Source organism: Felis catus, chromosome B4, assembly GCF_018350175.1.
Source record: "Felis catus isolate Fca126 chromosome B4, F.catus_Fca126_mat1.0, whole genome shotgun sequence".
NCBI lineage: Eukaryota > Metazoa > Chordata > Mammalia > Carnivora > Felidae > Felis > Felis catus.
In genome coordinates, this window is record NC_058374.1 from 46819154 (window position 1) to 46847100 (window position 27947).

The following is a 27947-nucleotide window of genomic DNA, read 5'->3' on the forward strand; positions in this document are numbered from 1 at the left end:
CGTGCGACAGAGGGAAAGATGTATTATAATGATGTACTGGCAATACCTCCCTTCTTGTCCACGGGACGAATGCATGCTTTGTATACTCAGCTCACCCTAGAGGGCTTGCTGAATTCAGCAGGGTGGCTGGCAGTGAAGAGAATTAACATGTGAGGGAAGACCAAAGTTCTCCACCTACCACAGGCTGAGGGGGATCATTGGAAGAAAATTTGATGAGAAGGTTGAATAAGCAGTAGAGATGGGTGAGCTGTAAGCCTAGAGATTTTGAGGAAATAGAAACTGAACAAATATTTAAAAGGAAGGTTTCCTAAGGGCGCTTGGCTGGCTCAGTTGGTAGAGCATGCAATTCTTGATCTCGGGGGCATGAGTTCGAGCCCCATGTTGGATGTAGAGATTACTTAATAAAAAATAAAGTAAAATGAAGAAAAAAGAGGAAGGTTTCCTATATGGTATGTAATGTGATATTGTCTTTGCCTCCCTGAGAAACACTCAGTAAATGTTGGCTTTGTGGGAGCTTGGAGGCGGTAAGTGCTGAGGGTCGCCCTAAGGCAAGGGCAGGATGACCCCAAACAGCCCAAATAGTTTCAGATGGAGAGAATGAGGAAAGGGATGGAAGTGGTCTTCCCAGTGGAAGGCCTTTCAGCAGGGATCTTTCAGAAAGGCTGCAGGAAGTAGCTGTCTCTCAGAGCAGTCCAAGAGGGACACAAGAGGGCATTTACCTGCCGGCACGCTCCTGTCTCCATTTCCGTTGGCCAGGGTTCACCTCCTAAACTCCTAGATAGTGTCGTCTGGCCACTCTGTGACCACTCAGAAACTGATTTCACACACTGCCATTTCATTTAAGTCTGGAAATGGGCAGTGACTCACATGGGTGGGGCACTGACAAAATGAAAGAACAGAAGAGGCAGTGGAGGGAATCTGAGAAGGCTGAAAACATTTGTCTCCGTGATGAGAAAAGCTTTTATTAAAATCTGGCTCCAGGGGCACCTGGGTGGCTCAGTCGGTTAAGCATCTGACTTTGGCTCAGGTCATGGTCTCAAGGGTTAGTGAGTTCAAGCCCCGCATCAGGCTCCCCACTGACAGTGCAGAGCATGCTTGGGATTCTTGCTCTCTCCTCTCTTTATGCCCTCCACCACTCACGCTTTCTCTCTCTCTCGAAACAAATAAATAAAAACTTAAAAAGAAAAAAAAGAAGCCATACCTTCTATTTCTAAAAAAAAAAAAAAAATCTCGCTCCAAATTGTAAATCATGTTTTTAAGTGCACAGCTAATAAATGTATGAATTTACTTTTTTTTTTAATGGTTATTTATTTTTGAGAGAGAGAGAGGGAGTGAGCAGGGGAGGAGCAGAGAAAGAGAGGGACAGAGGATCCAAAGCAGGCTCTGTGCTGACAGCGGAGAGCCCAATGCTGTCTCGTGGGGGCTCCAACTCAAGAACTGTGAGATCATGACCTCAGCCAAAGTTGGACACTTAACTGACTGAGCCACCCAGGCACTCCAAATTTACGTTTTTTTTTCATAAAGACATATGAAAAACTACTGAGGAAACATTCCCTAATGCTAATTAACAATGCCCCAGAAATCTCATCTTTAGAATTTCAGATTATAGCCATAGTGTTGCAGTCTAACAGGTGGGAAGCTTCTAGCATTTTGATTTTTAAAAGGTCATGCTGTCTCAAAAATAAATAAACATTAAAAAAATTTTTAAAAAAGGGGGGGCACCTGGGTGGCTCAGTCACTTGGGCATCTGACTTCGGCTCAGTTCACGATCTCACCATTGGTGGGTTCTGGCCCCGTGTTGGGCTCTGTGCTGACAGCTCAGAGCCTGGAGCCTGCTTCGGATTCTGTCTGTCTGTCTCTCTCTCTCTCTCTCTCTCTGCCCCTCCCCTACTTCCACTGTCTCTGTCTCAAAAATAAATAAACATTAAAAAATTTTTTAAAAGGTCATGCTGTTTAATTACTCAAGTATTACATATAATATTTTTACTAGTAAAAAAAAAATTTTTTTCAAGCCAAAACCACCCTTCCGAGTAAGGGCAGTTGCATTTTCTCTGCCCTTTCTTAACTCAGCCCTGAACGGAAAAGGGGCATGATTTGAGGGGCAGATTTGGGGAAAATAAAGTGGGCATGCTCAGTTCATTCCCACCCACTTTTCCTCCTTGGAATCCAGCCAGCATGAGGTCTGCTCTCAGGGCGGGCTGACGCCTCCACTCACGGCAAGGCAAATCCCCCTTGGACCTGGACTGCTGGATTTTATTCTGCAGCTGGGTGCTGGGAAGCTTTTCTGACTCTCAACCCAGGTTTATCAGGAACTAGGTACGACTTTGGCCTTCTCCTTCCACTCCTTTATCTCAGTTTGTTTTGAACTCAGAAAAGGAGGAAGGGGTGCTATTTATTTATCGGGCTCTGCTTCAGTGTTCCGACATTTGATACATCGGCCAGAAAATTGGTGTGGGAGAAATAAGGTACACAATTAGGGAGAAGCGAATGAATGCCCATGGAATGACTGAGGCTTCTGGAGTGGCATGGGATTGGCCTTGGCCCTGTGGTCTTGCTCTTTAGTGTGTGTGTGCAGGACATTTCGATCTTGGCAGTGTTACATTGAGCCAGGTAGGTTTTTATGGTGGTGCAGTGGGCTCTTAGCAGCTGTGGCCTGGGAAAAAAGGCCTTAGAAAAGCCACTCTGAGGCTGTAAGAGGACTTTGGCAAGGGCACAGGGGCCATGAGAGGGACTTATCAGGGGCCAGCAGGCTGAAGAGGTCTTAATAAGCAGTTACAGCTGAGGCAAGGGTTCAATTATAGGGAGAAAAAACAGTCTTTTCATATACTGCCCTTTTAGATATTGAAGGAGTAGAAAAATATTTGCTGTTTTTAAACCGTGGGGGCAGCTGGGTTCTCTTTGGACCACAGAGCACTAATGAGAGATTAGTTTTCAATGTGCTAGTACTAAGTTTAGGTGGGTAATGTAAACAAACAGTCCTAATTCTGATTCCTCTTTTATGTTGTTTTGAACTATCTTCAAGGGCAAAAGTGGATGGACTAAGTTTGCATTTATGTGGCTCAAGAATCACTCCCTCTACTTGTCCTCGAGGTTGCTAGAAACTGGTTACGGAAATGGGATGGAGAAATCCTCCCCGGGTGATGGTTTTCTTCCGCCTGAGGAATGCCACAGAAAGAGGCGGTGGAAAAAGCCACGGCAGCACAGGAATAAAAATGCTTACTGGTTACTTTGGGAGCTCTGTCACTGGACGGAATTCACCTTCAGTGCAACACTGCAGTGCAGACAACTAAAATTCAAAAGGGACACGGGAATTAAGAGGTTTCTAATATCTGGGTGGGAAAGGACAGCTCCACAGATAAGATCTGATCCACGAAGACGTTGCCAGTGCTGCGCGATTCTAACTTGGCAAGGAGGCAGCAGCCCCTCAAATGCCTTGCCAGTGGTGGAACTTCCTGGATGTGAAAAATGCAAGGTGCCATTGTGCGGAAATTAACCTGTAGCTAGTCGATTTCTCGTATCTAGGTTTTTAAATTTATTTATTTATTTATTAAAAAAAATTTTTTTTTAACGTTTATTTATTTTTGAGACACAGACAGAGCATGAACGGGGGAGGGTCAGAGAGAGGGAGACACAGAATCTGAAACAGGCTCCAGGCTCTGAGCTGTCAGCACAGAGCCCGAGGCGGGGCTTGAACTCACGGACCTCGAGATCATGACCTGAGCCAAAGTCGGCGGCTTAACCGACTGAGCCACCCAGGCGCCCCTTTAAATTTATTTTTAAAAAGTCTTTATTTTTTTTGTTTGAGAGAGAGAGAGAGAGAGAGAGAGACAGAGTGCGAGCAGGGGAGGCACAGAAAGAGAGGGAGACACAGAATCCAAAGCAGGCTCCAGGCTCCAAGCTGTCAGCACAGAGACTGACTCGGGGCTCAAACCCATGAACCGCAAGATCATGACCTGAGCTGAAGTCCGCCTCTCAACGGACTGAACAGCCCAGGCGCCCCCCTCCTAACTGGGTTTTAACTCACAGTCCATCAATTCTGGATTCTTGGTCTCACTCAACTGGCTTCTGGTGAGGCTGTTATTTCTGCAACAGTTTTTGGCGACCCAAAATACTGTTGGCGACCCGCACTACTGATTCTGGGAATGTGTTTTGCTTGATAATTTGCTTGAAAAATCGGCTTGTTTTCTGCCTCTGGTGTGTGTAGAGCGGGTGCTGTGATCATTTTGCATGTTCCGTAAATCTGTAGACTCTTGGAAAAAGCAGAGTACAGACTTGCTGGGGGTAACTATTGCTTTCTAATTTGGAGGCCCTCTAGGAGCTGCCCCCATTCCAGTGAGATCCAGCTTAAAATGTAGTTGCTAAAGATCCCAGCCTCTACCCAAACATCGAAATCCCCTCCATCTGAGACAGAGCAGCTCGAATAAAAAGTTGGGGGAAATGAATTTTGGACTTTAATTTCTTTGAATTTTAATTCACAAAAACAGGATCATTTTGTTTTGAACCTTGCTTTCTTTGAACCTTAATGTCTCATGATTTTTATTTCATGGCTTGGACCTTAATTTCTCTCTAGACATTTGATAAAGGGAAGATGTTTATGTTAAAATTTTTTTCCCCTCAACATTATTAGCATTTTGTTATTGAGGTTTTGTTGTGCATATTATAATGGGAATAGTGCATTTGTCATTTTTATTTTAATTTTATTATTATTATTCTTTTAAATGATTTTAATGTTTTTAAGTTTGTTTATTCACTCTGAGACAGAGAAAGAGAGACAGACAGAGAGAGAGAGTGCACACAAGTGAGGGAGGGGCAGAGAGAGGGAGAGAGAATCCCAAGCAGGCTCTGCACTGTCAGCACCAAGCCCAATGTGGGGCTTGAACCCACGAACCGTGAGATCATGACCTGAGCCAAAGTCAGACGCTTAACCAACTGAGCCACCCAGGAGCCCAGTTTTATCAGTTTTTAAAAACGTTTATTTATTTATTGAGAGAGAGAGAGAGCAAGCATGTGTGGGGGAAGGGCAGAGAGCAGAAGAGAGAGAGAATCCCAAGCAGTCTCTGTGCTGGCAGTGTAGAGCGTGACGGGGGCTCAATTCCATGAACCCCTGAGACTATGACCTGAGCCAAAACCAAGAGTCGAAGCTCAACCGAGTCACCCAGGCGCCCCTTTGTCATTTAGTTTCAATCCCAGGGCATCTGGGTGTCTCAGTCTGTCAAGCGTCCGATTTCAGTTCAGGTCATGATCTCATGGTTTGTGGGTTCAAGCCCTGTTTTGAGCTTTGCGCTGACAGCTCAGAGCCTGGAGCCTGCTTCAGATTCTGTGTCTCCCTCTCTCTGTCCCTCACCTGCTCAGTCACGCTCTCTCTGTCTCTCTCAAAAATAAATAAACATTGGAAAAAAATGTTTTTTAAATCTCAATCCTGATCCTCTGGTATGCTATGTGGAAAACATGGATAGGCATGATAAAAACGGATAAAAGAAAACTGAAAATTTCAGATTTGGGTACAAAATGGCATTGAACTATTTAATTAATGCATATAGGGAACTATTTTGGAATCTTTTGTGAGTGAAATCTGTCTTGCCCACCAGTGTTCCTGGGAGGGGACAAAGTTGGGTAATATAAGAGGGAGGAGTAGTCTCATGAAGATGGGGCAGGACTGTTCTGATAGGCTCCTGAGGTCCTCTCGTGATGATGTCACACACACCTCTGCTGACATAGGCTTAATGGCTAAAACCAGTGGTTTAAGAGAACAAAAATCAAGGGAATATTAGTGGGGGGATAATTCTTAACTGACTTTTGATATTACCTTCTGCCATAGACTGAGTTATTTTCCAAGCATATCCATGTCCCAATTCCCGGAACCTGCGAACAATGACTTTGCAGATGTGATTAAGTTAAGATCCTGACGTGGGGAGGTTATCCTGGATTATCTGGTTGGCCTGATGTGACCACAAGGGTCTTTAAAGGGGGACACAGAAGAGTCAGAGAGGAAGGTGATGTGATGACAAAGCCAGAGATGGGAATGACGAGCTTTGGCGACGGAGGAAGGAGACACAGCCAACAAGTACAGGCAGCCACTAAATGTTGAAAATGACAAAAAAAAAAAAAAGGGGGGGGGGGCGAGTGGGATTCTTCCTCTTCCTCAGAGCCTCCAGAAGGAACCAGCCCTTCCAGCACCTGGACTTTACCTCTGAAAAGTGAAATGGATTTTGGACCTCTGACCTCCAGAACTACTAGAGAATAAAGATGCATTGTTTTAAGTAACAATGTGGTAATCTGTTACAGTCCCAACAGGGAATGAATACAACTTCCATCTGTGAAGGAACCTGACTTAGTAGATCTTGTGTTCTTGGAGAGGGTGATGTAATCTGATTGGTAAATTCCAGAAAAATAAATTGAGCATGAATGGCTTGGTTTCATTCTTCTTCCTCTTTGGGAGCCAGACAGCCCAAGAAAGCACCCACTCGGCTACTTGCAGGGCAGGGCCACCTAGGTGATGGGATCTGCCCCTCTTGGGGCTGCTGGGTTTGGCTGGTTCAGTCAGTATAATACTGGGTGGTTCAGTATTAGTAAGCTCATTTGCCTTCCATGCTAAGCTACATTCTCTAGTGGCTCTCTTTTTAATGTTTATTTATTTTTGAAAGAGAGAGAGAGAGAGAGAGAGAGAGAGCAGGTGAGCAGGGGAGGAGCAGAGGGAGAGGGGGACACAGGATCCAAAGCAGGCTCCAGGCTCTGAGCTGTCAGCACAGAGCCCGATATGGGGCTTGAACTCATGAACCGCGAGATCATGACCTGAGCTGAAGTCAGACACTTAACCAACTCAGCCACCCAGGTGCCCCTTCAGTGACTTTTATCAGAAAAGGTGATATTTTGGTTCCCATGGATCACTTCTTTGTCTTATTTCTCTCTTTATGTATAACTCAAGCATGATAAAAGGGTGAACTTGAAGATAATAGATTGAACAAAAGTGGCACAACCTTTTCTTCCAGCTCCAAATTTCTATAAGGTCTATAAGAAATGGAAAAGGTAGATGAAGAAAATCACAACTGCATGGGGAACAAGAGGGGGAAATTTCCAGGGACCAGAAATTGTGACAAATGCCTGTATGATACAGGCGCAGGTGAAAAAGATCTATGATAGCCAAAACTTGAATATTGTTTTTTTGTTTTTGTTTTTGTTTTGCTGCAAAATATAGGAAGGACACCCTGAATGCTCACTGCCCCAAACTGGTAGATGCTAGCAGCAGGAAAAAGTTCAAAGTTCAAATAAGTTGACTGATTTGGGGACCGCAGCAGGAATGTCTAGATGGTTTGATCCCTCCTTAGCACCACCTTCTCCTACCCCTTCTGCCGGATAATAGTAATGGTCGTGTCTATCTCCAGTGAAGAAAAATGGGGAGGAAGGTGACAGTAAGAAAGATAAGGCAGGGCCCCACCTTCAGTGTCTGGCAACGTCTGGGAAGAATGAGGAGCATCTGCACCAGAACACTAGCCACCGAGGTATAACCTCAGGTTATAGGTAATCCTATCCTATAGGTAATCCTGTAGGTAATCCTATCCTTCCTCAAAACAGGCCAAGAAAAGCAACGCGAGGTAGATCTAACAGATGCCCTCTACAGAGATGAGTGAAAAATCAAGAATGTCCAACTTTGAAGAATGCCACCACGACAGAGAGAGACGGTCAAACTTCCACCTGAGAAAATGGAGTCCGTAGAGCAAGAAGATTAGGGCTTTGCAACAAGTTATGACTTGTGTTCACGTTCTTGTGAACGCTGAATACACATAAGTATGAATAAACCAGAGATTATGGAATCTGATTGTTGAAATAATAAAAGGGCTCCATCAGATTTGCTGGAAAACAAATTAACAAACTGGAAAACAGAGCTAGAAAGTTCTCTACATAATCAAGATACGTGAAAGATCTAGAATTTTCAGTTTTATCTAATCAGAGTTCCAGAGAGAAAGACTATAGAATATGGAAGAGAGGTGGAGCATTTAAATAAGTCATTCAGAGAAGACTTGCTTCCTCAGATTGAAAGGACCTACAAATAGTATGAAATGTATGAATAGAAGAGATAAGGAAAAAAGCCTTAAAATCTTCCAGACAAAATAAACAGAATGCCTACAAAGGAGGGAGGGAGGGAGAATCAAACAGACATCAGATTTCTCATCAAAAACACCGTATTAAAAAATATCGGTGCAATGGTATCTTCATAATTTTAAGAGACGCTGACTTTTTAGAGCATTTTGACCACTTTGAATTGTACACAGTGGCATGCAAGTATATTCACATTGTTGCGTGACCATCCAATCTATCCAGCTCCAGACCTCTTCGTCATCCCCACTGAAACTCGATGCTCAGTAAACACTAATCCCCCATTCCCTTCTCCCCACAGCTCCTGGCAACCACCATTCTTTCAGAAGGGACAATAACTTTTAATTTAGGATTCTCCAAGGCCCAATGAAACAGAAGAGAAGGATGGGGGTCTTTTCCTACCAGACATGCACCGTTAATATAGAGCTATTGTTATTAAAACAGAATGACATTAGTGCATGGATGGACAAGTAGACAACTAGGAACAGAACAGACGCTCAGAACAGACCAAACTATTTATGAAAACGATTTATGCAAAATGGACACTCTGGATCTAATAGGGAAAGGAAAAACTATACTAGTGATGCTTGATAACCCCTTATACATAATTAGATCCCTAGCTCACAGATATACCAAAAATGAATTCTAGATAAGGACTCAAACTGAAAAGTAACTTTTATTTATATATTTTTTAATTTTTTTATTAAAAAAATTTTTTTTAATGGTTATTTATTCTTGAGACAGAGACAGAGCATGAACAGGGGAGGGGCAGAGAGAGAGGGAGACACAATCTGAAACAGGCTCCAGGCTCTGAGCTGTCAGTACAGAGCCCCACACGGGGCTCGAACCCACGAACCGTGAGATCATGACCTGAGCCGAAGTCCGACGCTTAACCGACTAAGCCACCCAGGCACCCCGAAAAGTAACTTTTAGAAGAGAAAACGGGAGAATGTTTTTATGGTCTTGCTCTTTAGGATAAAACGAAGCCGAAAACCCAAGCCATAAAGGAAAAAATTGGTAATTTCAACATTAACATGTAGACAATGTCTGCTTATTAACAGTCATTATAAACATTGAGAAGTTACAGGGGTGCCTGGGTGGCTCAATCGGTTAAGCATCGGACTCTTGATTTCAGCTCAGGTCATGATTTCATGGTTGTGAGATAGAGCCTTGCATCAGGCTCCATGCTGGGTGTGGATCCTGCTTAAGATTCTCTCTCTCCCTCTCCTGCTGCCTTTTCCCTGCTCAGGTGTGCACTCTCTCTCTCAAAAAAAAAAAAAAAAAAAAAAAAAAAAAATCGAGAAGTTACAATCCAAAAGGTGATATTTGTAACAGATATAACCCACAAAGATTGGTGTGCAGATTACATAAAGAACTCCTACAGATCAATAAAATATAAATAACCCATTAGAAAAAGACAAAAATATAAACAAATTCACAGAAAGGTAAAACCAGATGACAAATAGGATGATCAACCTTCCTAAGATTCATAAAAAATGCAAAGAAAAATAATAATGTGATTCATTTTTTTAGCCAGTTTGGCAAAAATGAATATAAATGTGATACCAATTGTTGGTGAGAACGTAGAGCCATAGGACCTCTTCTGCACCATTGGCAGGAAGGTAAACTAGTATGTCCACTTTGGAGAACAATTTGGTAATGTCTAGAAGAATTACAAATGCACATAACCCAAGGCCTAGGATTTCATTCTGAGGATTCATTCTAGGAAGTCAACAAGACTTGCACAAGAATGTTCAGAGCAACACGGTAAAAATAAAAAAATTAGAAATCTGCATTAGAAATATACATCAAGGGCACCTTGGTGGCTCAGTCAGTTAAGCATCTGACTTCAGCTCAGGTCGAGGTCTCATGGTTCATCAGTTCGAGCCCCGCGTCAGGCTCGCTGCTGTCAGCACGGAACCTGCTTCGGATCCTCTTTCCCTCTCTCTTCCTCTCCCCCACTTGTGCGCTCTTTCTCTCTCAAAAATAATAAATAAACATAAAAAAAAAAAAGAAATACACATCAATAGGAAAATGAGTAGTTAACTCGGATTCTATTAATAAAAAGTTGTACTACAAGCAAATCTGAGTAAATTATGATTAAGCTTGAGCTTCACCTTCAGAATAGGGATGTCTTTCACAAATGTAATGTTGAATGAAAAAAGCAAATTGGCAAAAAAATACACCTAGTAAGATATCATTTATAGAAAGTTTAAAACAACCACAAGAATACTATGTATTGATTCCGGATACGTCTGTAGTGGTTAAAACCTAACAAAATGTATGGGATGATAAGCACCAAATGAAGGATAGTGTTTGCCACTAGAAGGAAAGGTGGAGGATGTGATCACTGAGAGAAAAACAGAGCCAAAGAAGTAACTATAGAAGATTTGAATCAGACAATTAAAAGCTTTTTGTTTTTTTAATGTTTATTTTTGAGAGAGAGACAGAGACAGAGACAGAGCACAAGTGGGGAAGGGCAGAGAGAGAGGGAGACACAGAATCTGAAGCAGGCTCCAGGCTCTGAGCTGTCAGCACGAGCCTGATGCTGGGCCCAAACCCATGAACCAGGAGATCATGACCTGAGGCGAAGTCGGACACCTAACTGACTGAGCCACCCAGGCGTCCCCAGACATTAAAATCTTAATCAAACATATGCAAATATATGTATCCCATATGTATTTGAGATATATATATATGTATATATATATATATATATATACATATATATATATATATATATATATACATATATATATATCTCCAACAAGCAGAGAAATAGCATTTTCTTCAAATACACATAAAACATGGACAAAAATTGAGCATGTAGTAGGCTAGTTTCCCAACCTGTATACCATGTGGGACCTGTGTCCCATGGGCCAGAGGTTTGGGGATTATAGCCTGACTCCCACCAGCATCCTAGTCTGGGGCTCCAAATTCCTTTTACCCTAATGAGATGCACAAATATCATTTTTTACATGTACCACAACACCAAAAAAGTTTGGGAAGCAGATACTTGACCATAAAGAAAAGCTTAACAAATTTCAAGTCACATGCAGTGATTACAATGTAATAAAATTAGAAATTGAGGATAAAAAGAACCATTCCCCGACTTCAGCTCAGGTCATGATCTCGCGGTCTGTGAGTTCGAGCCCCGCATCGGGCTCTGTGCTGACAGCTCAGAGCTTGGAGCCTGTTTCAGATTCTGTCTCCCTCTCTCTCTGACCCTCCCCCGTTCATGCTCTGTCTCTCCCTGTCTCAAAAATAAATAAACATTAAAAAGAACCATTCCCAAATCTATACACTTAAAAATTAAGAATAAAAAGAGGCACGTAAATAACTCTTGGATTAAAGAGAAAGTCAAAATAGAAAATACAAATTATTGGGGCACCTGGGTGGCTCAGTCAGTTAGGTGTCCGACTTCGGCTCAGGTCATGATCTTAATGGTTTGTGGGTTCAAGCCCTGCGTCGGGCTCTGTGCTGACAGCTCAGAGCCTGGAGCCTGCTTCAGATTCTGTGTCTTTCTCTCTCTCTGCCCCTACCCTACTTGTGCTCTGAATCTTTCTCTCTCAAAAATAAATAAACATTAAAAAAAAAAGATACAAATTATTTAGAATGGAACAAAAAAGAACATTACATATTAAGATCCACAGAATGGGACCAAACAAGGAAATCCATAGTATGTATGTATGTATGTATTTAAAGTAATCTGTATGCCCAACACAATGTGGGGCTTGAACTCACAAGCCTGAGATCGAGTTGCACACTTTTCCAACTGAGTCAGCCAGGAGCCCCAGAAATCTGTAGTTTTAAATGCACTTTTTTGGAAAACAAGAAAGACAGAAAATAAGTGCCTGAGCTGAAGTCAAGAGTCAGAGGCTTAACTGACTGAGCCACCCAGGTACCCCTAAGATTTTATTTTTAAGTAATTTCTACACCCAGTGTGGGACTCAAACGTACAACCCTGAGATCAAGAGTCTCAAGCTCCATGGACTGAGCAGGCGCCCCAGCTTACATTTTTATTTGATAAATCAGGCAACTCTAAAATTAATGAAAATAGAAAATTTGGGGCACCTGGGTGGCTCAGTCGATTAGGCATCCAACTTCAACTCAGGTCATGATCTTATGGTTAACGGGTTCCAGCCCCGCGTCGGGCTCTGTGCTGACAGCTCAGCCTGGAACCTGCTTCGGATTCTGTGTCTCCCTCTCTCTCTGTTCCGACCCCACTCGCGCTGTGTCTCTCTCTCTCTCTCTCAAAAATAAATAAACATTAAAAAAATAAAAAAATATATAACCGCTTCGGTAATAGCAATTTCCTAAACTAAAAATGAGCAACAATTCACAATTAATTTTGAAACAAGATTTCTTAAAAAAAGGTCTCTAGTTCAGTAGTAGGTTTGACTGAAAGTGGAAGCAACTCTGAAGAGAACTCACCACGTCAGGATAGAGGGATGGCGGACTGAAACGGTAACACGAGAGAACAAAAGGAGGCAAACATTTTGGTGAATAGGTATTTTTCATTGCTTCTGAAGGATGTGGCAGTAGAGAGAAAATCCTCCGGTGGAAAGGATTTTGGGGTGGTCTATACGTGCTTTCTGGAGAAGCAGGAGGAAGCAGTGATGCCTCTGAACACACTGGCAACCCAGGATTGTGAATTAGAAAACGAGGGATGGGATAGTTAAATTTTTTTTTATGTTTATTTGTTTATTTTGAGACAGAGGGTGTGCGAGCAGGGGAGAGGCAAAGAGTGAGAGAGGGAGAGAGAGAATCTTACGTAGGCTCCATGCTGTCAGCACAGAGCCTGCCATGGGGCTTGATCCCGCAACCCAAGAGATCATGACCCGAGCCGAAATCGAGAGTGGGATGCTTAACTGAGCCACCCAGGCGCCCCTGTGGTAATTTTATTGGTCAATTTGGCTAGGCTTTGGTGCCCAGTTGTTTAGTCAAACACCAGTCTAGATACTGCTATGAAGGTCATTTTTAAAGATGTAATTTGCATTTAAATCAATAGACTCTGAGTTAAGCAGATTACTTTCCATAATGTGGGTGAGCCTCGTCCAATCAGTTGAAGGCCTTCAAAGCAAAGACAGGTTTTCCCAAGAGGCAAGTCTGCCTCCAGATTGCACTGTCTACTCCCACTTGACTTTCCAGCCTGCAGATTTCACATTCAAAATTGCAACATCAACTTTCCCCTGAATTTTTAGCCTGCCAGTCTGCTCCACAAAATTCAGGCTTGTCTGCCCCACAATAGTGTGAGCCAATTCTTTAAATAAATCTTTCTCCCTCTGTATATATCCTACTGGCTCTGTTTCTCTGGAGAATCCTACTACAAGGCAGAAGAGCAAAGTCTGAGAGCAAAGGAGAGTCTGAATGGAAAGGCATGAAAAGATCTCTCAGGGGAAGCTGACCCGGTGGCGAAGAAATGTATTGGAGAACATTTAGTGCCAGATGGAAAAGCCTGAGTGAGGGGCGCCTGGGTGGCGCAATCGGTTAAGCGTCCGACTTCAGCCAGGTCACGATCTCTCAGTCCGGGAGTTCGAGCCCCGCGTCAGGCTCTGGGCTGATGGCTCAGAGCCTGGAGCCTGTTTCTGATTCTGTGTCTCCCTCTCTCTCTGCCCCTCCCCCATTCATGCTCTGTCTCTCTCTGTCCCAAAAATAAAATAAAAACAAACAAACAAAAAAAAAGCCTGAGTGATTGCAGGGAGTTTGATTTATGTTCTGGTGTTTTTATCCTCCTTGCAATGCCAGCAATCAGTTTTCCAGATTTCTCTTTTTTGGTTCTTTTTCCATCAAACCTGCTTCACCACCACAGAATGCAGAACTGGACCCGTGTGGCTTTCCATCAGTAGCCTCCAGATTTGCTGCTCCCCATGACTCTTTACAAAGGCTGGCATCTTGTAAGGATAGCTCCGCACTGTCTTAATTTCTTAATATGGCTAATCTCTTCAAGAATTTTACATTTTCCTCCAATTAGTTTGTTAAGTAGTATAGCAAGCTTCCCCTCCTTCCTCTACAGCTGCTTTCTATTCCTTTTTTTTTTTTTTTTTTTTTTGTATTTTTTAAAAATTGTAGGGGCCCCTGGGTGGCTCAGTTGGTTAAGCATCCAACTCTCAGTTTCAGCTCAGGTCCTGATCTCACGGTTTCGTGGGTTTGAGCCCCGTGGCTGTGCTGACAATGCCAAGCCTGCTTGGGATTCTTTTTCTCTTCCTCTCTCTCTGCCCCTCCCCTGCTCATCCTGTCTCTGTGTCTTTCAAAATTAATAAATAAACTAAAAAAAAAAAAAAAGAAGAAGAAGAAGAAGAAGAAACAGAACCTTGTCAGCCACCCCAGAAACTCCTTTATGTGTCCTGTCCCCATCTCAACCTCTTCCCTTGCCCCAAAAGTAACCACTTTTGATTTTTTGAATTACTTTATTGAGATATAATTCACATACCATATAAGTCACCTATTTAAAGGGTATGATTAAATGGTTTTTAGTATATTCACAGAGTCATGCAACCATCTCCTGACTTTTACAGCACTTCCTTATACCTAGTACATATAGGAAAGGCAGGGTAAATGTTCTGTCCCTTAATTTATCAGTTTTCAAGATATTGAATTAATTTTCTTCCATCTTTCAAATACGACCAGTTAGTTGGGGGTTTTTTGTTTTGGGGTTTAAAAAAGTGTTTGTTTATTTATTTATTTATTGAGGGAGAAAGAGAGAAACAGAAAATACACAAGCAGGGGAGGGGCAGAGAGAGAGAGAGAGAAAGGGAGAGAGAGAATCCCAAGCAGGTTCTACATTCTCAGTGCAGAGCGGTTCTCGGGGCTCGATCTCACAAACAGTGAAATCATGACCTGAGCTGAAATCAAGAGTGGGAGGCTTAACCCTGAGCCTCCCAGGCACCCCGTGTTGTTGGGTTTTTTAAGCCATTATATACTCATGGTTTTAAATATATTTGATGAGTTTCAATCCATTGCAAATTATTAGTGAAGCCCAAATTGTCTCATTTTGACCAACATTGCCTCCTAGGTCCCTTTGACATAACTCTAGTTGTGTTTGATAGCTTTCTTGCTATCTGGAATGATCAACTGCTACAAAGCATGTCAGGCTTTGGTAATTTTATTTTTTATTTTTTATTGAGAGAGAGAGAGAGAGAGAGAGGGAGAGAGAGAGGGGGGAGCAAGAGAGCCAGGGAAGGGCAGAGAGAGAGGGAGAGAGAATCCCAAGCAGGCTCTGCACTGTCATCACAGAATCCAATGTGGGGCTTGAACCCATGAACCGTGAGACCATGATCTGAACTGAAATCAAGGGTCTGTCACTCAACTGACTGAGCCACCCAGGCGTCCTAAGACTTTGGTAATTTAAACCATGTGGGAATAAGCAAATGAGTTAATAAAAACATGGAGACTTAGTCATAAGGTTATATAGTGGACATCTTTTTTTCTTTTTTGCTGCCAGCGTTTACTGCATTTTATACTAGTAAAAGTTTCCCAGAGTTTATTTTAGGTATCACTCCTCATTCATTCAGCCTTACTGAAGTGTGTTGAGAGGGATTGACCACATCATGTGGTCCATGACCACATGGACCAGGGTCCATGAAAGACAAGAAGACATTCACGGGTCTTTTGGAGACATGTTGGGATAATTTGCCTTCCTTTTGGAAGGAGATATTAAATTTCTACTTCTTACCATTTATACATATTAACTGAAGTGGTATTAAAAACTCAGAAGAGTCTATTATTAGAAGACACAGAAAGGTAAAAAGTCATATCGATAGATTGATAATTTGGTTACATGATGTTAGGACTACAAACCACCATGAACAGAATTCAAAGACAGGCAACAGAATGAAAGTAAACATTTCCTACATACAAAACAAGAATTAGTACCCAGATCATTGTAAACCTTCTGCATGGGGATTAGAAAAAAGGTAAACCAGTAAAAATATGGTCAAATGATATGAGCATATAATCCACATAGGAGGACACAGAAAGGGGAAAAAAACCCAGATGTGAAAAGTGCACCATTTCACTCATAATCAAGAAGGTATATTTAAAAAATTTTTTTAACGTTTTTATTTATTTTTGAGAGAGAGAGAGAGACAGAGCATGATTCGGGGAGGGTCAGAGAGAGGGAGACACAGAATCCGAAACAGGCACCAGGCTCTGAGCTGTCAGCACAGAGCCCGATGCGGGGCTCGAACTCACATACCGCGAGACCATGACCTGAGCCGAAGTCGGCCGCCCAACAGACTAAGCCACCCAGGCGCCCCAAGAAGGTACATTTTAAAACTGCAGCATAGGGTTCCACAGCATGGATGTACCACAGTGTAATTAACCATTTCCCTACATGGTGGAAATTTAGATTATTTTTAATTTATTACAGTGTTCAATAAACATCTGTCTTGCCTCCTTGAATCTGTTTCTGCTTTTGAGAAATTAAACCCGGTAAACTTAAACTTCAGAACATGATAGCAGACATCTTGGTGTCTGGGCCCCAAACAGAAGTTGCGTATAATGCGAATGTCCTCTGAAACTTACCATCAGAATGTTCTTTGGATTATATTCTTAATCATGTGCTTAATCTAATACACTTAGGGACCACTGGAACTTTTTCTGGTCAGATTAGTTCGAACAGTCAGAAATTGTTCTCTTTCCTTGAAATAAAGCTGATTGAAGGATTACATTGTCTGAATAGCTGCAGGATTCAGAAACTCCTTTATAAAGACTTACTTTCTTTTTAGGTTTAAAAATATCCATGATTTCTTTTGGATGAATGGTCTAAACATGCATGTTTTACCAGGGCCTTACTTTTTTATTTACCATAGCTATAGTTATTTGTTGCTCATTGTATGTAAACATGTTATAGGAGAGAAAATTGTTGACTCTCTGCCCAGGAGGGAGAAAAAATATTTATCAAGTTCAAAATATGTATGCATTTGTTTCAGAATTTCCACTTTTAGGAATCTCTCCTACTGAAATACTCACCAAGAATAGACACGAACATACTCTTGACCACATATAAGAATATTCACTGTACCACTGTTTGTAATAAACAACTCAATTGAAAATATGATAAATGCCCATCAATAAAGGAATGGATAGATAAATCATGGCCTGCCCATAAGCTGAGCGACAGCTACATGTATCAGCTTGGTAAAATATCTGTATACAAGAAGGTCTTGGCAGGAAAAAGAACTCACCCAGATAGTCAAATGAAGGGATTTTAAGGAAGGATTTACTTATGGAGGTTGGGCAGTGTTAGGCCAGCAAAGAAGAGGTGGAGAAATGCCTACAGATTAGCAAGAGTGGGAAGCTGATCCATGGGGTTGAAGGTACAAAGGAGAAGACATAACAGGAACCTGGTGAAATTTGGAACCATAGAGGCAGGGCCACAAGTGGAACTCAGCCAAAGAGGGGATAATCTACTGCAAAAAGACAGAGCTGAAGTGGGTAAATGCAGGGAAGGAACACTGATTTTTTTCTCTTATGCTAGGATATCTTACTGGTGACTCCCATTGGCTGAACCCTAGCAGAAGCATCTGGCCAGGGAGCCTGGTGAAACGATCCACAGGGGTCAGCCGGCTGGGACACAGAGCAGAGCAGACAGAAAGGCCAAAAAATGATCTATGGGGGTAGGGAAATGACTAACACAATGTTTAGGTTATATTTTTTAAGTGGAAAAGAAAAGTTGCATAGCAATATATACAGCAATATGCTATTTTTTGTAAAAGAAAGCCACAATGCATATTTGTATAATCATAAGCATTATGTAAGAATACATAGCAAACTATAAACCTCAGTGTTACTTCTGGAGGGTGAAAGCAAATAAATGGAGAGGGAAACCTTTCTAACTTTCTACATTTTTATATTATATAAACATGTTACAAAAAGTATTTCTTTTGTGTTGAGGGAAATGATGATAAACTATATTCTCCATGAAAAGAAAGCATTGTTATCCCTGAAGTGAAGACAAAGTAGGAGAAACCCCTGCATGATTATTAAATAGTTGATTCACTCATGGGTACTGCAGAGAAACACCTCCCAAAATCCACATTAATTATTTTAATGTGAAATTCAAAGAATAGATCTTGTATGCTTTGGTGTTGGTTAGGGTTCTCTGTTTGCAAAGATGAGAAATCAAATCAAGATCACTCAAGGAATAAAAGGGGAGTTAAAAAAAAAAAAAAAACTAAGGGGGCACCTGGGTGGCTCAGTCAGTTGAGCGTCCAGCTTCGGCTCAGGTCATGATCTCGAGGTCTGTGAGTTCGAGCCCTGCGTCGGGCTCTGTGCTGACAGCTCAGAGCCTGGAGCCTGCTTTGGATTCTGTGTCTCCCTCTCTCTCTGCCTCTCCCTCGCTTGTGCCCTGGCTCTCTCTCTCTGTCAAAAATAAATAAACATAAAAAAAAATTAAAAAAAAAAACTAAGGATATACAGATGGCTCATGGAACATAGGGATGGAGAAAAAGAAAAAGTGATTCTTTCTGTTTACCTCCAGGTCCCTGTCTCTATATTGTTCCCCACAAACACACCTTTTCTGCTCTTTGGTGTACATAATAGGCAAAATGTAGCTGCCTCACAGATCTGGACTTCCATATTTCAGTTGCAGCCACTGAGAGAAGACTAACTCAACTCTCTTTGGGTCCATATTCCAACCTCCCAGGAGAAAGAATCTAATTGGCTAAGTTGGGTTCAGATGGCCACCTCTGGTCCAGTTGGCTATGGTCAGTAGTGCAGGATCATACAATGTAGTGCGAACACAGATCCTGGAATCCTCTGCAAGGAGATAAAGAGATATTGTTAGATCAAGGATAGGGGATATGTTCCTAGGCTACCTACTCCGGTTGCAAATAAGGCAGAGAACATTATAAATTGATGAGTTAAAAATCACTTTTGGATTAGGCCATAGCTGAAAAGTAAAAAAGATATTCTGAGGGAGCCATAGAAAGGCAATGGTAAAACACTGATATAAAATGAAATCAATTGGTAAATCAAATGCTATACTATGAGAATAATAAAGTCTACATTTTTTCAACTATTTATTTAAAAAAATTTTTTTTAACGTTTATTTATTTTTGAGACAGAGAGAGACAGAGCATGAACGGGGGAAGGTCAGAGAGAGGGAGACACAGAATCTGAAACAGGCTCCAGGCTCCAAGCTGTCAGCACAGAGCCCGACGTGGGGCTCGAACTCACTGACCGCGAGATCATGACCTGAGCCGAAGTCGGCCGCTCAACCGACTGAGCCACCCAGGCGCCCCTTAACTATTTAAAAGGTTACAGATAATCAGAAATCACAGTCACTGTTTGAAAATAGGTACTAATAATATATTTATAACACATTTTGTAGGTCTCAAAAGGATTCCACATGTATTTTATAATTCATTTAAGAAAACCCTCTAAAGGCAATCGAGGATCAAAGAGGTTAAGTTATTTGCTCAAAGTCATACGGGAACCAAAGGCTCAGGACTCAAGGCCAGTGTTGTTACTCTACATGCAGGGCCCCACCTTATAGAATCTGCTTTGCCTGTTTTTCAAAGGTAATTTAACCTTTTTTTTTTTTTTTTTTTTTTTTTTTTAGCATAGAAAGTAGCAGCAGAAATAATTTTTAAAGTGCTAAATTTTAGGAAAGGTGGATTAAAAAGTTATTTTCTCACCTAACTCAAAAGCAAATAGAGTTGAAACCCTACCATTGAAGGGTTTATTATTATTATTGTTATTATTAAAGCAAATAACTAGGGGCACCTTGGTGGCTCAGTTCGTTGAGCATCTGACTCTTGATTTCAGCTCACTTCATGATCCCAGTGTCGTGGGATCGAGGCCCCCATTGGTCTCTGCACTGAGCATGGAGCCCGCTTGAAATTCCGTCTTTCTCTCTCTCTCTCTTCCTCTGCCCCTCTCCCCTGCTCACATGCATTCTCTCTCTCTCTCTCTCTCTAAAATAAAATAATAATAAAATAAAATAAAATAACAAAGCAAATGACTAGAACAATAACAACCAACTTCCAGCGTATTGGAAGATACATCCCGCTTCACTATAATGTTTACTGCGAAATGACTAAATTCTTCATTAAAAAACAGGCTTTGAGCAAAGTCAAAACAGAAAACTACTATCCAACATTCTCTTGCCTGTAAGAGACATGCTAAAAATGAAACTATTCAAGGCGTCTAAAAGTTGAGAGAGAGCTTAAGATTTATTGTGCCTCTGTACATACAAAGCCAGCAGGTGCTCTAATCTAGGTTGCAATGATTATTGTCTGTGTCTGAGAACTTGAGAGATAATGACTAAGCTTGGGAAAAAGAGAGACAAAGGTAATAGTTTCCTGGTGTCCTGTCCTGGGAGATAAGAGAATCTTTATGGCTACTGGCAGGGTGTGGACTCAGCTGCAGTCTTCTGGCACCAGAGGAAAAGGCATGTGGTAAAGAAGATATGCTGGAATAGAGCCCATGGGGTAAATGCTGCCATGTTGATGAGGTAATGTATGTTTCACTCACGTGATCCCAGGTGTGTTGTGCACACCTGTGGAGGGGGAAGTGGAACAAAATTAAAGTGTCTTCAATTGATCACCTTGGGGAGATTGGGGCAGTTGAAGAGCTCCCAGTCAGATTTTGCCAGAAAAATAAGTAAGATTATATCTTTTTTTCCAGAAAAAGACAATGATGAGAGATTCTCACTCTAAAAATAAAAATCCTGGGGCACCTGGGTGACTCAGCCAGTTAAGTGTGCGACTCTTGATTTCAGCTCAGGTCATGATCGCGTGGTTTGTGGGATCAAGCCCCGCATTGGGCTCTGTGCTAATGGGTAAGAGCCTACTTGGGATTCTCTCTCTCCTCTCTCAGCCTCTCACTCATGACACATGCACGCTCTCACTCTCAGATAGATAAAGAAATAAACATTAAAAATAAAAAATAAAAATCCTATTATGAAGCAGTGATTTTCAAAATTATATTATATTGAATCAAAAACAGAGAAATTGATCAGTGGAACAGAATAGAGTTTCTAGAAACAGATGCAGACAATAGTAACAAATCAACACAAGACAAATCAGAAATAACACATTTATAGAAAAGCATAAATGCTTTCTCACTTTCTGCTTAGCTTAACTCCCATCATGCACTAAAATGAACTCCAGGTGGGTCAAGATAGATGAAAATGTTTATGGTGGATACTTTCTTTTTCTTTTTTCTTTTTTTCCTTAGGCATCGGTTTCCCTCTCCGCAACACCCCACCATAATTTCCTACTGTGAAATTTCTTCTCCCTGACTAGATGTAGTGTTAGTGGGAGGGTAAAGTTCTGTTACCATGTTGCATTTGGAAGCTGAAATTATTCACTCCCCTTCTCTCTACTCAGTACAGCCAGGGGATGGGCACTTGACCTAAGCTCAGCTACTCCGGGTTGACTCCTAGAATTTTGATATTAAACTGATGCTACTACAAGAAAGAACAGGGGTTGGTCCAGGGCATCCAAATAGCCTATTCCAACTATAAAACAGCTAATATCCTTCCAGCTTTGGTTCGCCAGACCTCCTTGGTTCACTCTCAAGCATATTCCTGCAGGTGCGTACCAATAGTTTGATTATATTAGCCAGAGTGAGATTTTTTTCTATATCCACATAGAGGCTATAATTCCAAAAAAATAACTAAGGAGGAAGAGAATATATGAGACATGAGATGGTTGGTAGTATTGCAGTTCATCCTGGAATACATATCTCCTCCATAAGAAAAGCACTCTGGGAGATGACCTGATGGTTTGCATTTCTTCTTCTTGCCTTCCCCAATGGCAGGAGTATACTTCTCTAGCCCATTGATGTTGGCTTGGCCACCTGACTTGATTGACCAATAGAATGGAAGTGGATATGATGGTCTGAGAGGCTTTAAGTATGACTTGTCAATTTTGTTTCCAAAATATATATTTTCTTTTATCTGCTCCATTCCATTTTACCAACACTGTATACATCCATGATAATCTCATTCATGTATTTAAAAACATTTAAAGTGTTTTTATTTTATTTTTGAGAGACAGAGAGAGGCAGAGCGCAAGTGGGGGAGGGGCAGACAGAGTGGGAGACAGAATCCGAAGCAGGCTCCAGACCCTGAGTTGTCAGCACAGAGCCCCACGTGGTGCTAGACCTGTGAACCATGGGATCGTGACTTGAGCTGAAGTCAGATGATGCTTAACCAACTGAGCCACCCAGGCGCCTCACATTCATTTACTTTAACAGCCTTCTAACTCATCTCTGGCCTTTTAGCTGTGTACCTCTGAAAACCATCCTTCATACAACTGTAAAGCCACAGATTAAAGCCTTCAATGCCTCCCTCTCCCCGACATGGCATTTGAAAGCCATCACGAGGGGTGCCTGGGTGGCTCAGTCGGTTAAGTGTCCGACTTTGGCTCAGGTCATGATCTCATGGTTCGTGGGTTCGAGCCCCGCATCGGGCTCTGTGCTGACAGCTCAGAGCCTGGACCCTGCTACGGATTCTGTCTCTGTCTCTGCCTTTCTCTTACTCATGCTCTCTCTCAAAAATAAATAAATGTAAAAAAAAAAAAAAATTAAAAAAAAAAAAGAAAGCCATCACGGTTTACTCCTATACATCCTCTCAGCCTCATCCCTGGACGTTCCCAGCTTCTCACTTTATGCTTAGCAATATGAAACTGCCTGAAGCATCCCAAATGCTACTCCACGCCTTCGTCCATTCTGTTTCCTTATTCTGTCCTCCTCTTCCTTCTAATCTTATCCATATAATATCTGTTCAACTCTCTAGTTTCTACCAGTGCTTCCAGAAATTCTTCCCTGGTACTTCCTAGACATGCACTTTCCCTGTGCTTCCTTCGTGCACACGCCTTTGGCACTTTCCATGTTGAATTGAAATGATCTGTTCTGATGTTTCTCTCTAATAGATGGCCATTTCCTGGAGGGCAGGAAAGGTATCTTATTTAGCTTTTTATCCTCAAAATCAAGCATGATGTCTGGCACACTGTAGGTATTTAATACATATCCATGGAGCTGAAATAAACCAAGAAAATTAATATAAGAAAGCTAAGTTGTCTTTTTTAAAATGTTTATTTATTTATTTGAGAGAGAGAGAGAGAGAGTGCACACAGAGGAGGGGCAGAGAGAAAGGAAGAGAGAGAATCCCAAACAGGCTCCAGGCTGCCAGCGATCTCATGAACTGGGAGATCATGACGTGAGCCAAAATCAAGAGTCAGAGGCTTAACTGACTGAGCCACCCAGGCGCCCCAGAAAATTAAATTGTCTTAAATCCTGCAGCTGGGATTCCTAAAAGCTAATGGCATTATGAAGTGGTTCTTCTGGAAAGAAGTATAGCAACATGTAACAAAAACTATGAAAATGTTCTTCCTCCTCCACTTGGTATTTTCCCATTTGTGAATAGCCTCAAAGAAATAATCCAAATGGGTGAAATGTACACAGATGTTCCCGGCAACTCTAGTTATAATAGTGAAAAAAAGAAAAAAACCCTGGAAGCCATCCAACTGTCTAATAGGGAAATGACTAAGCAAACAGTGGGATTATTACATAGCTATTAAAAATGACAAGGTGAGGACTATGTCAACACGAAGTGTGTATCTGCAGGAACGTTAAGTGGAAAAAAGAACACAGACAGTGTTTAAACAATAGTGGTTAACGAGGAGTGTGTACATTAACAAAGATCAGAGGCCAGTTTGGAGAAATGAAAATGGCTAGAGTTCACTCGGCCCTTTTTTTCTTGTGCGTTTCCATGAGTTGATGAAATAATATTGAGATATCGTTGCAACATAGATATCCTGAAAGTCCTCTGCAGTGTCAGTACTCTGAGTAACCTACCAGGTTGTATTTTCCAAGAGATAATTTCATGCTAAACTCTCATAAAATCATTATGAAAATAATGATATTTCTTTGAGAGAGCAAAATATTTTTCTTTAGTTTAATTCAACAAGCAATTCTGAGAACTATGTGCTAGAGTGCTTATGTTCTCATGACATTTACAAAACACATGGGCAAAAATGCTCAGATGGATCTGTGTTATTATTTTAACCTACTTTTATTTATTTGAGTGATTGTACATATTAAGACCATTAACACAGGAAAGTTTGAAAGACCTTTGGCCTAAACCTCTCATTCACAAATTGTTTCAATTTTATACTTTTGATGTTGACTCCAAAAGAGGTTCTATGTATAGTCAGTAAGATATTCTGGTAAAGATTAAAAGGAAAAAATTATCATCATACAATTCTAAACTTGTGTTGCTTTACCAGTGTAGTGCACTGTGAATTAATATTTTATAAATCCTGTGATTATCTTGTGAATAGCAAAATATTGACATTGCAATATACATTACATTGCAATGAAAAGAAACCACATTTTTTTTTTATATCTTGTTTGAGAAATTTTTTACCTTTTTAATTCACTGAGATCCTCAAAAACATGGAGGTGGTCCAGGTGTCCCTGGATCTCTGGGAGACCCCTGGTTATAATCATCACTTTACCTTAAAATGTGATAGTTTTAACAAGGGTCCCCAAATTAATGGCTATTAATAACTGTATACACACCTAACTCACAGGGGCACCTGGCTGGCTTAGTTGGTTAAGCATCGGACTCTTGATTTCGGCTCAGATCGTGATCTCCTGGTTTGTGAGATTAAGCCCCGTGTCTGGCTCTGTGCTGACAGCGTGGAGCCAGCTTGGGATTCTCTCTCTCTTACTCTGTCCCTCCCTCACTCATGCGCGCGCGCGCGCGCGCGCGCACACACACACACACACACACACACACACACACACACACTCTCTCTCTCTCAAAATAAATAAATAAGTAAACATTAAAAACAAAAACAAAAAAAATCACCTAACTCACACACTGCTGTCACTTAGCCCTACTGTTTCTGCTGCCATGTAACCAGCAGTCAGAACATTCACAGCTTTTAGAGCAGAGGTTCACAACCTTGGCTACAGATCAGAATCACCTACGTTTTCCCAGACCCCACTCTGGGCCTCTTGATTTAGACTCTTCGGGACTGGAGTCTGGAAATGACTATGCTTAAAAGGCTCTCTTCCTCTCTTCTTTCCTCCCCTGTATTTCCTTATGGTTGCAGAACTTAGAATTCAAGTTAGTACCATTCATAGTATGGTTTATCTGCATCATAGGTTTAACAGATCTGAAGGCTAATCTGAGGGTCAGCCACCATTTTCAATGTAGTCTCTCTGGGACAATGTGTTACAAGTGCCCCAGACATAATTTAGAATAGAAGTTTGAGGATGCAGGCCACAGATTTTTGGGGGAACAACTCACACAAAACTTTTTTTTTTGGCCTTCAGGACCATGTTTATTGTGTCTGAGATGATACATCAGGTGCTCTCTGAGCTACAAAGGGTAAAAGGAAATCCTCTCATTACAAACTGACAAAGGTAAAAGGTAAAACATTTTTCACAGCAGCATGAAGCACATACTCAGAAATAGATCTGGGTTTAATACAAATGACGTCATTCCTAGTCATCTACGGCTACTTTTATAACTGCATACAGATAATGAATTAGGCTAAAATGTACTATAATATTTGGTAGACTTCAGGACCAGTATCCTTAATACATCACAAAATACATTTTGATATCCCAAAGAAGCAAGATTTGCAAGTAGGCATTTTAAACGTAACTAATCTACAGCTACAAAGTTCTACTCTTGACAGCATTTACCTTTTTGGGGTGTCTCCCAGTCTCCAAAGGATAAAAGCAGAGAGTAGAATCAGTATAACATATGGGGCGCCTGGGTGGCTCAGTCGGTTGAGCGTCCGACTTTGGCTCAGGTCACGATCTCGTGGTCCGTGAGTTCGAGCCCCGCGTCGGGCTCTGTGCTGACAGCTCGGAGCCTGGAGCCTGTTTCGGATTCTGTGTCTCCCCCTCTCTCTGACCCTCCCCCGTTCATGCTCTGTCTCTCTCTGTCTCAAAAATAAATAAATATTAAAAAAAAAAGAATCAGTATAACATATACACAGAAGTCCGTATCGTAAAGGCTATAAAGATTTGCAGCACAATGAGAAGAGGACAAAACTTTTGATCAACAGTTTTCAATCATTCCTCAGATTTCTTATTGTGCTTAAATATATGAAAGTAAATGCTGAGATGAAAGTGTTATATTCAAGTGTCCATTCTTATAAGTAATTCAAAGCCTTATGTTGACCCTTCTCCTCTACCTTCTGTTTTCTTCACTATAGGTCTGTACTATGATTACTGATGCTCTGAAGATGACGACCCTCCTGTATCCCAATAAGATTCCTCGCCCAAGAAATACAAGCTTAACTGTGGTCTTCTAAACCCGAGCACCCAAGGAAATATCCAGGGAAGTTGGGAGCTGAAGAACCAGGGTACATTCCCACCTTGCCCCCTGCCCCAGTGCACTCTGGCTCACATTCCGTTTGGAGTGATTATGTCTATGGGGACAGAGGAAGATATGTTCCTACCTTTTACCTGAAAAGCACAGGGAGACACTGAAGGCATCTTGACTAAGTTCATATTTCTCCTTTGAGGAGCTGTAGCCGGAATATTTGGACATGGACCAAATTCTGAAAAATCAAGTTCAAAAGGACTGCGGTTGTGAGTCATAGCAAATGGTGTCGTGTTGATAAATACAAAGCATAGTTATAAAGATGGAGAAATTCATTATGCTCCAGAAAGATATGGCTGTTAAGACTTTCCAGATGAACCAGAGAGTTGAGACCATAATTATTTAAGTGAAAAACCAATTTGGCCTTCCTATTCGAAGGTGGGAATGTTAGAAGGATGATGTATTTGGGGCTTCCAGGCTGAGCTCCAACCACATATCTGAATGCCCCAGAAAGTATCCACAGATGCTGTATGTGTTTTTCCCTTCTGAATTATCCAGATGATTGCCCTTCAGCCCATGCTTCGCTAACCTAGGGATAGGATCCATTCATTTAACTATTGTATGGGCTATAATTGCCACTTCAAATGAAAACCCAGGAAGCCAAATCCAGGCTGTTGAAAGTGTATAATTAGCTCCTTGTACAGCCTGACCCCACTGATTTTTCTGACGCATTTGGCCTGCAGTGTGCCCTTTCTGAGACCTCCAGTATCTTCTCCACAGCTGGAGATGCCCAAAACTGCACGCAGCACTTCCTGTGGGTGTGGTCTTACATTCTTAAGGCTGTGGGCTGAATGAATCGCCTTTCAACCACTCAGAGCCACAGTGACTTTTAAAATACGGGAGTGGATTATGAGTAGCCACCTCAGACATAAGAGGGTTCTCCCTCTTCTTTTTCTTTGTAAAAAATGATTTTGTGGTGGTGCCCTCTCGAGAAACACTATAATTGGTCAGCCTGGGGTACGTTAGTTGTCCTCCCAGATAACGTCATTAGCTATTCTCAGGAGAGGAAAGGCAGGGTATGCCCCTTGGGAGAATGACAACACTTGTTTCAAGTTGGGGAAGAGCCTGTGGTTCTTTTCCTGCGTTTGGGGGAAAGCGAACACACAATGTTCATTTCCTAGATACGGGATGTGCTGTGTGGCTGGCAGGTCATTTTCCACCATGTCACATCCTTCTGGTTGAAGGCAGCAGGGGCCAGGACAGGAAACGGCAAATTCTGAGAATGAGACCAGGCTTTCCCAGAGCAATCATTGGTTCTCTGGAACTATAAAGCATGCTCATCCAGAAACAGCCTCAGATTTTTCTGTCCTGGAGATAGCCAGAAGTGAATGGTAAGTGGGGGAGCCTAGAAGGATTCTGTCTGAAAGATTGCCATTGGGATTGTAATACTGGGGTTATATCCTTGGTCCACTATATATTTTGTGTGACTTTACCTCATTTTGCTAAGAGGTCTCTTTACTTGGAAATTTATCACTGGTGAGTGGAATAATGG

At 41.7% G+C, this 27947-nt stretch overlaps 1 protein-coding gene across 14 annotated transcripts in view; it reads left to right on the forward strand.

Annotated features, from left to right (window-relative positions):
• The window catches only part of APOLD1 (apolipoprotein L domain containing 1), a 60615-nt gene that overhangs the window by 27805 nt on the left and 4863 nt on the right, over positions 1–27947 (forward strand). For 6 of the 14 annotated variants that reach the window (XM_045061397.1, XM_045061401.1, XM_019834543.3 and 3 more), the window contains one exon: positions 26286–26435. Coding sequence is in view for 6 of the 14 variants with exons in the window: in XM_019834544.2 (XP_019690103.1) it covers positions 3023–3493 (471 nt within the window). In the remaining 8 variants the exon portion in view is untranslated. The other 8 variants (XM_019834544.2, XM_045061405.1, XM_006933525.4 and 5 more) reach the window with 3 other exon arrangements.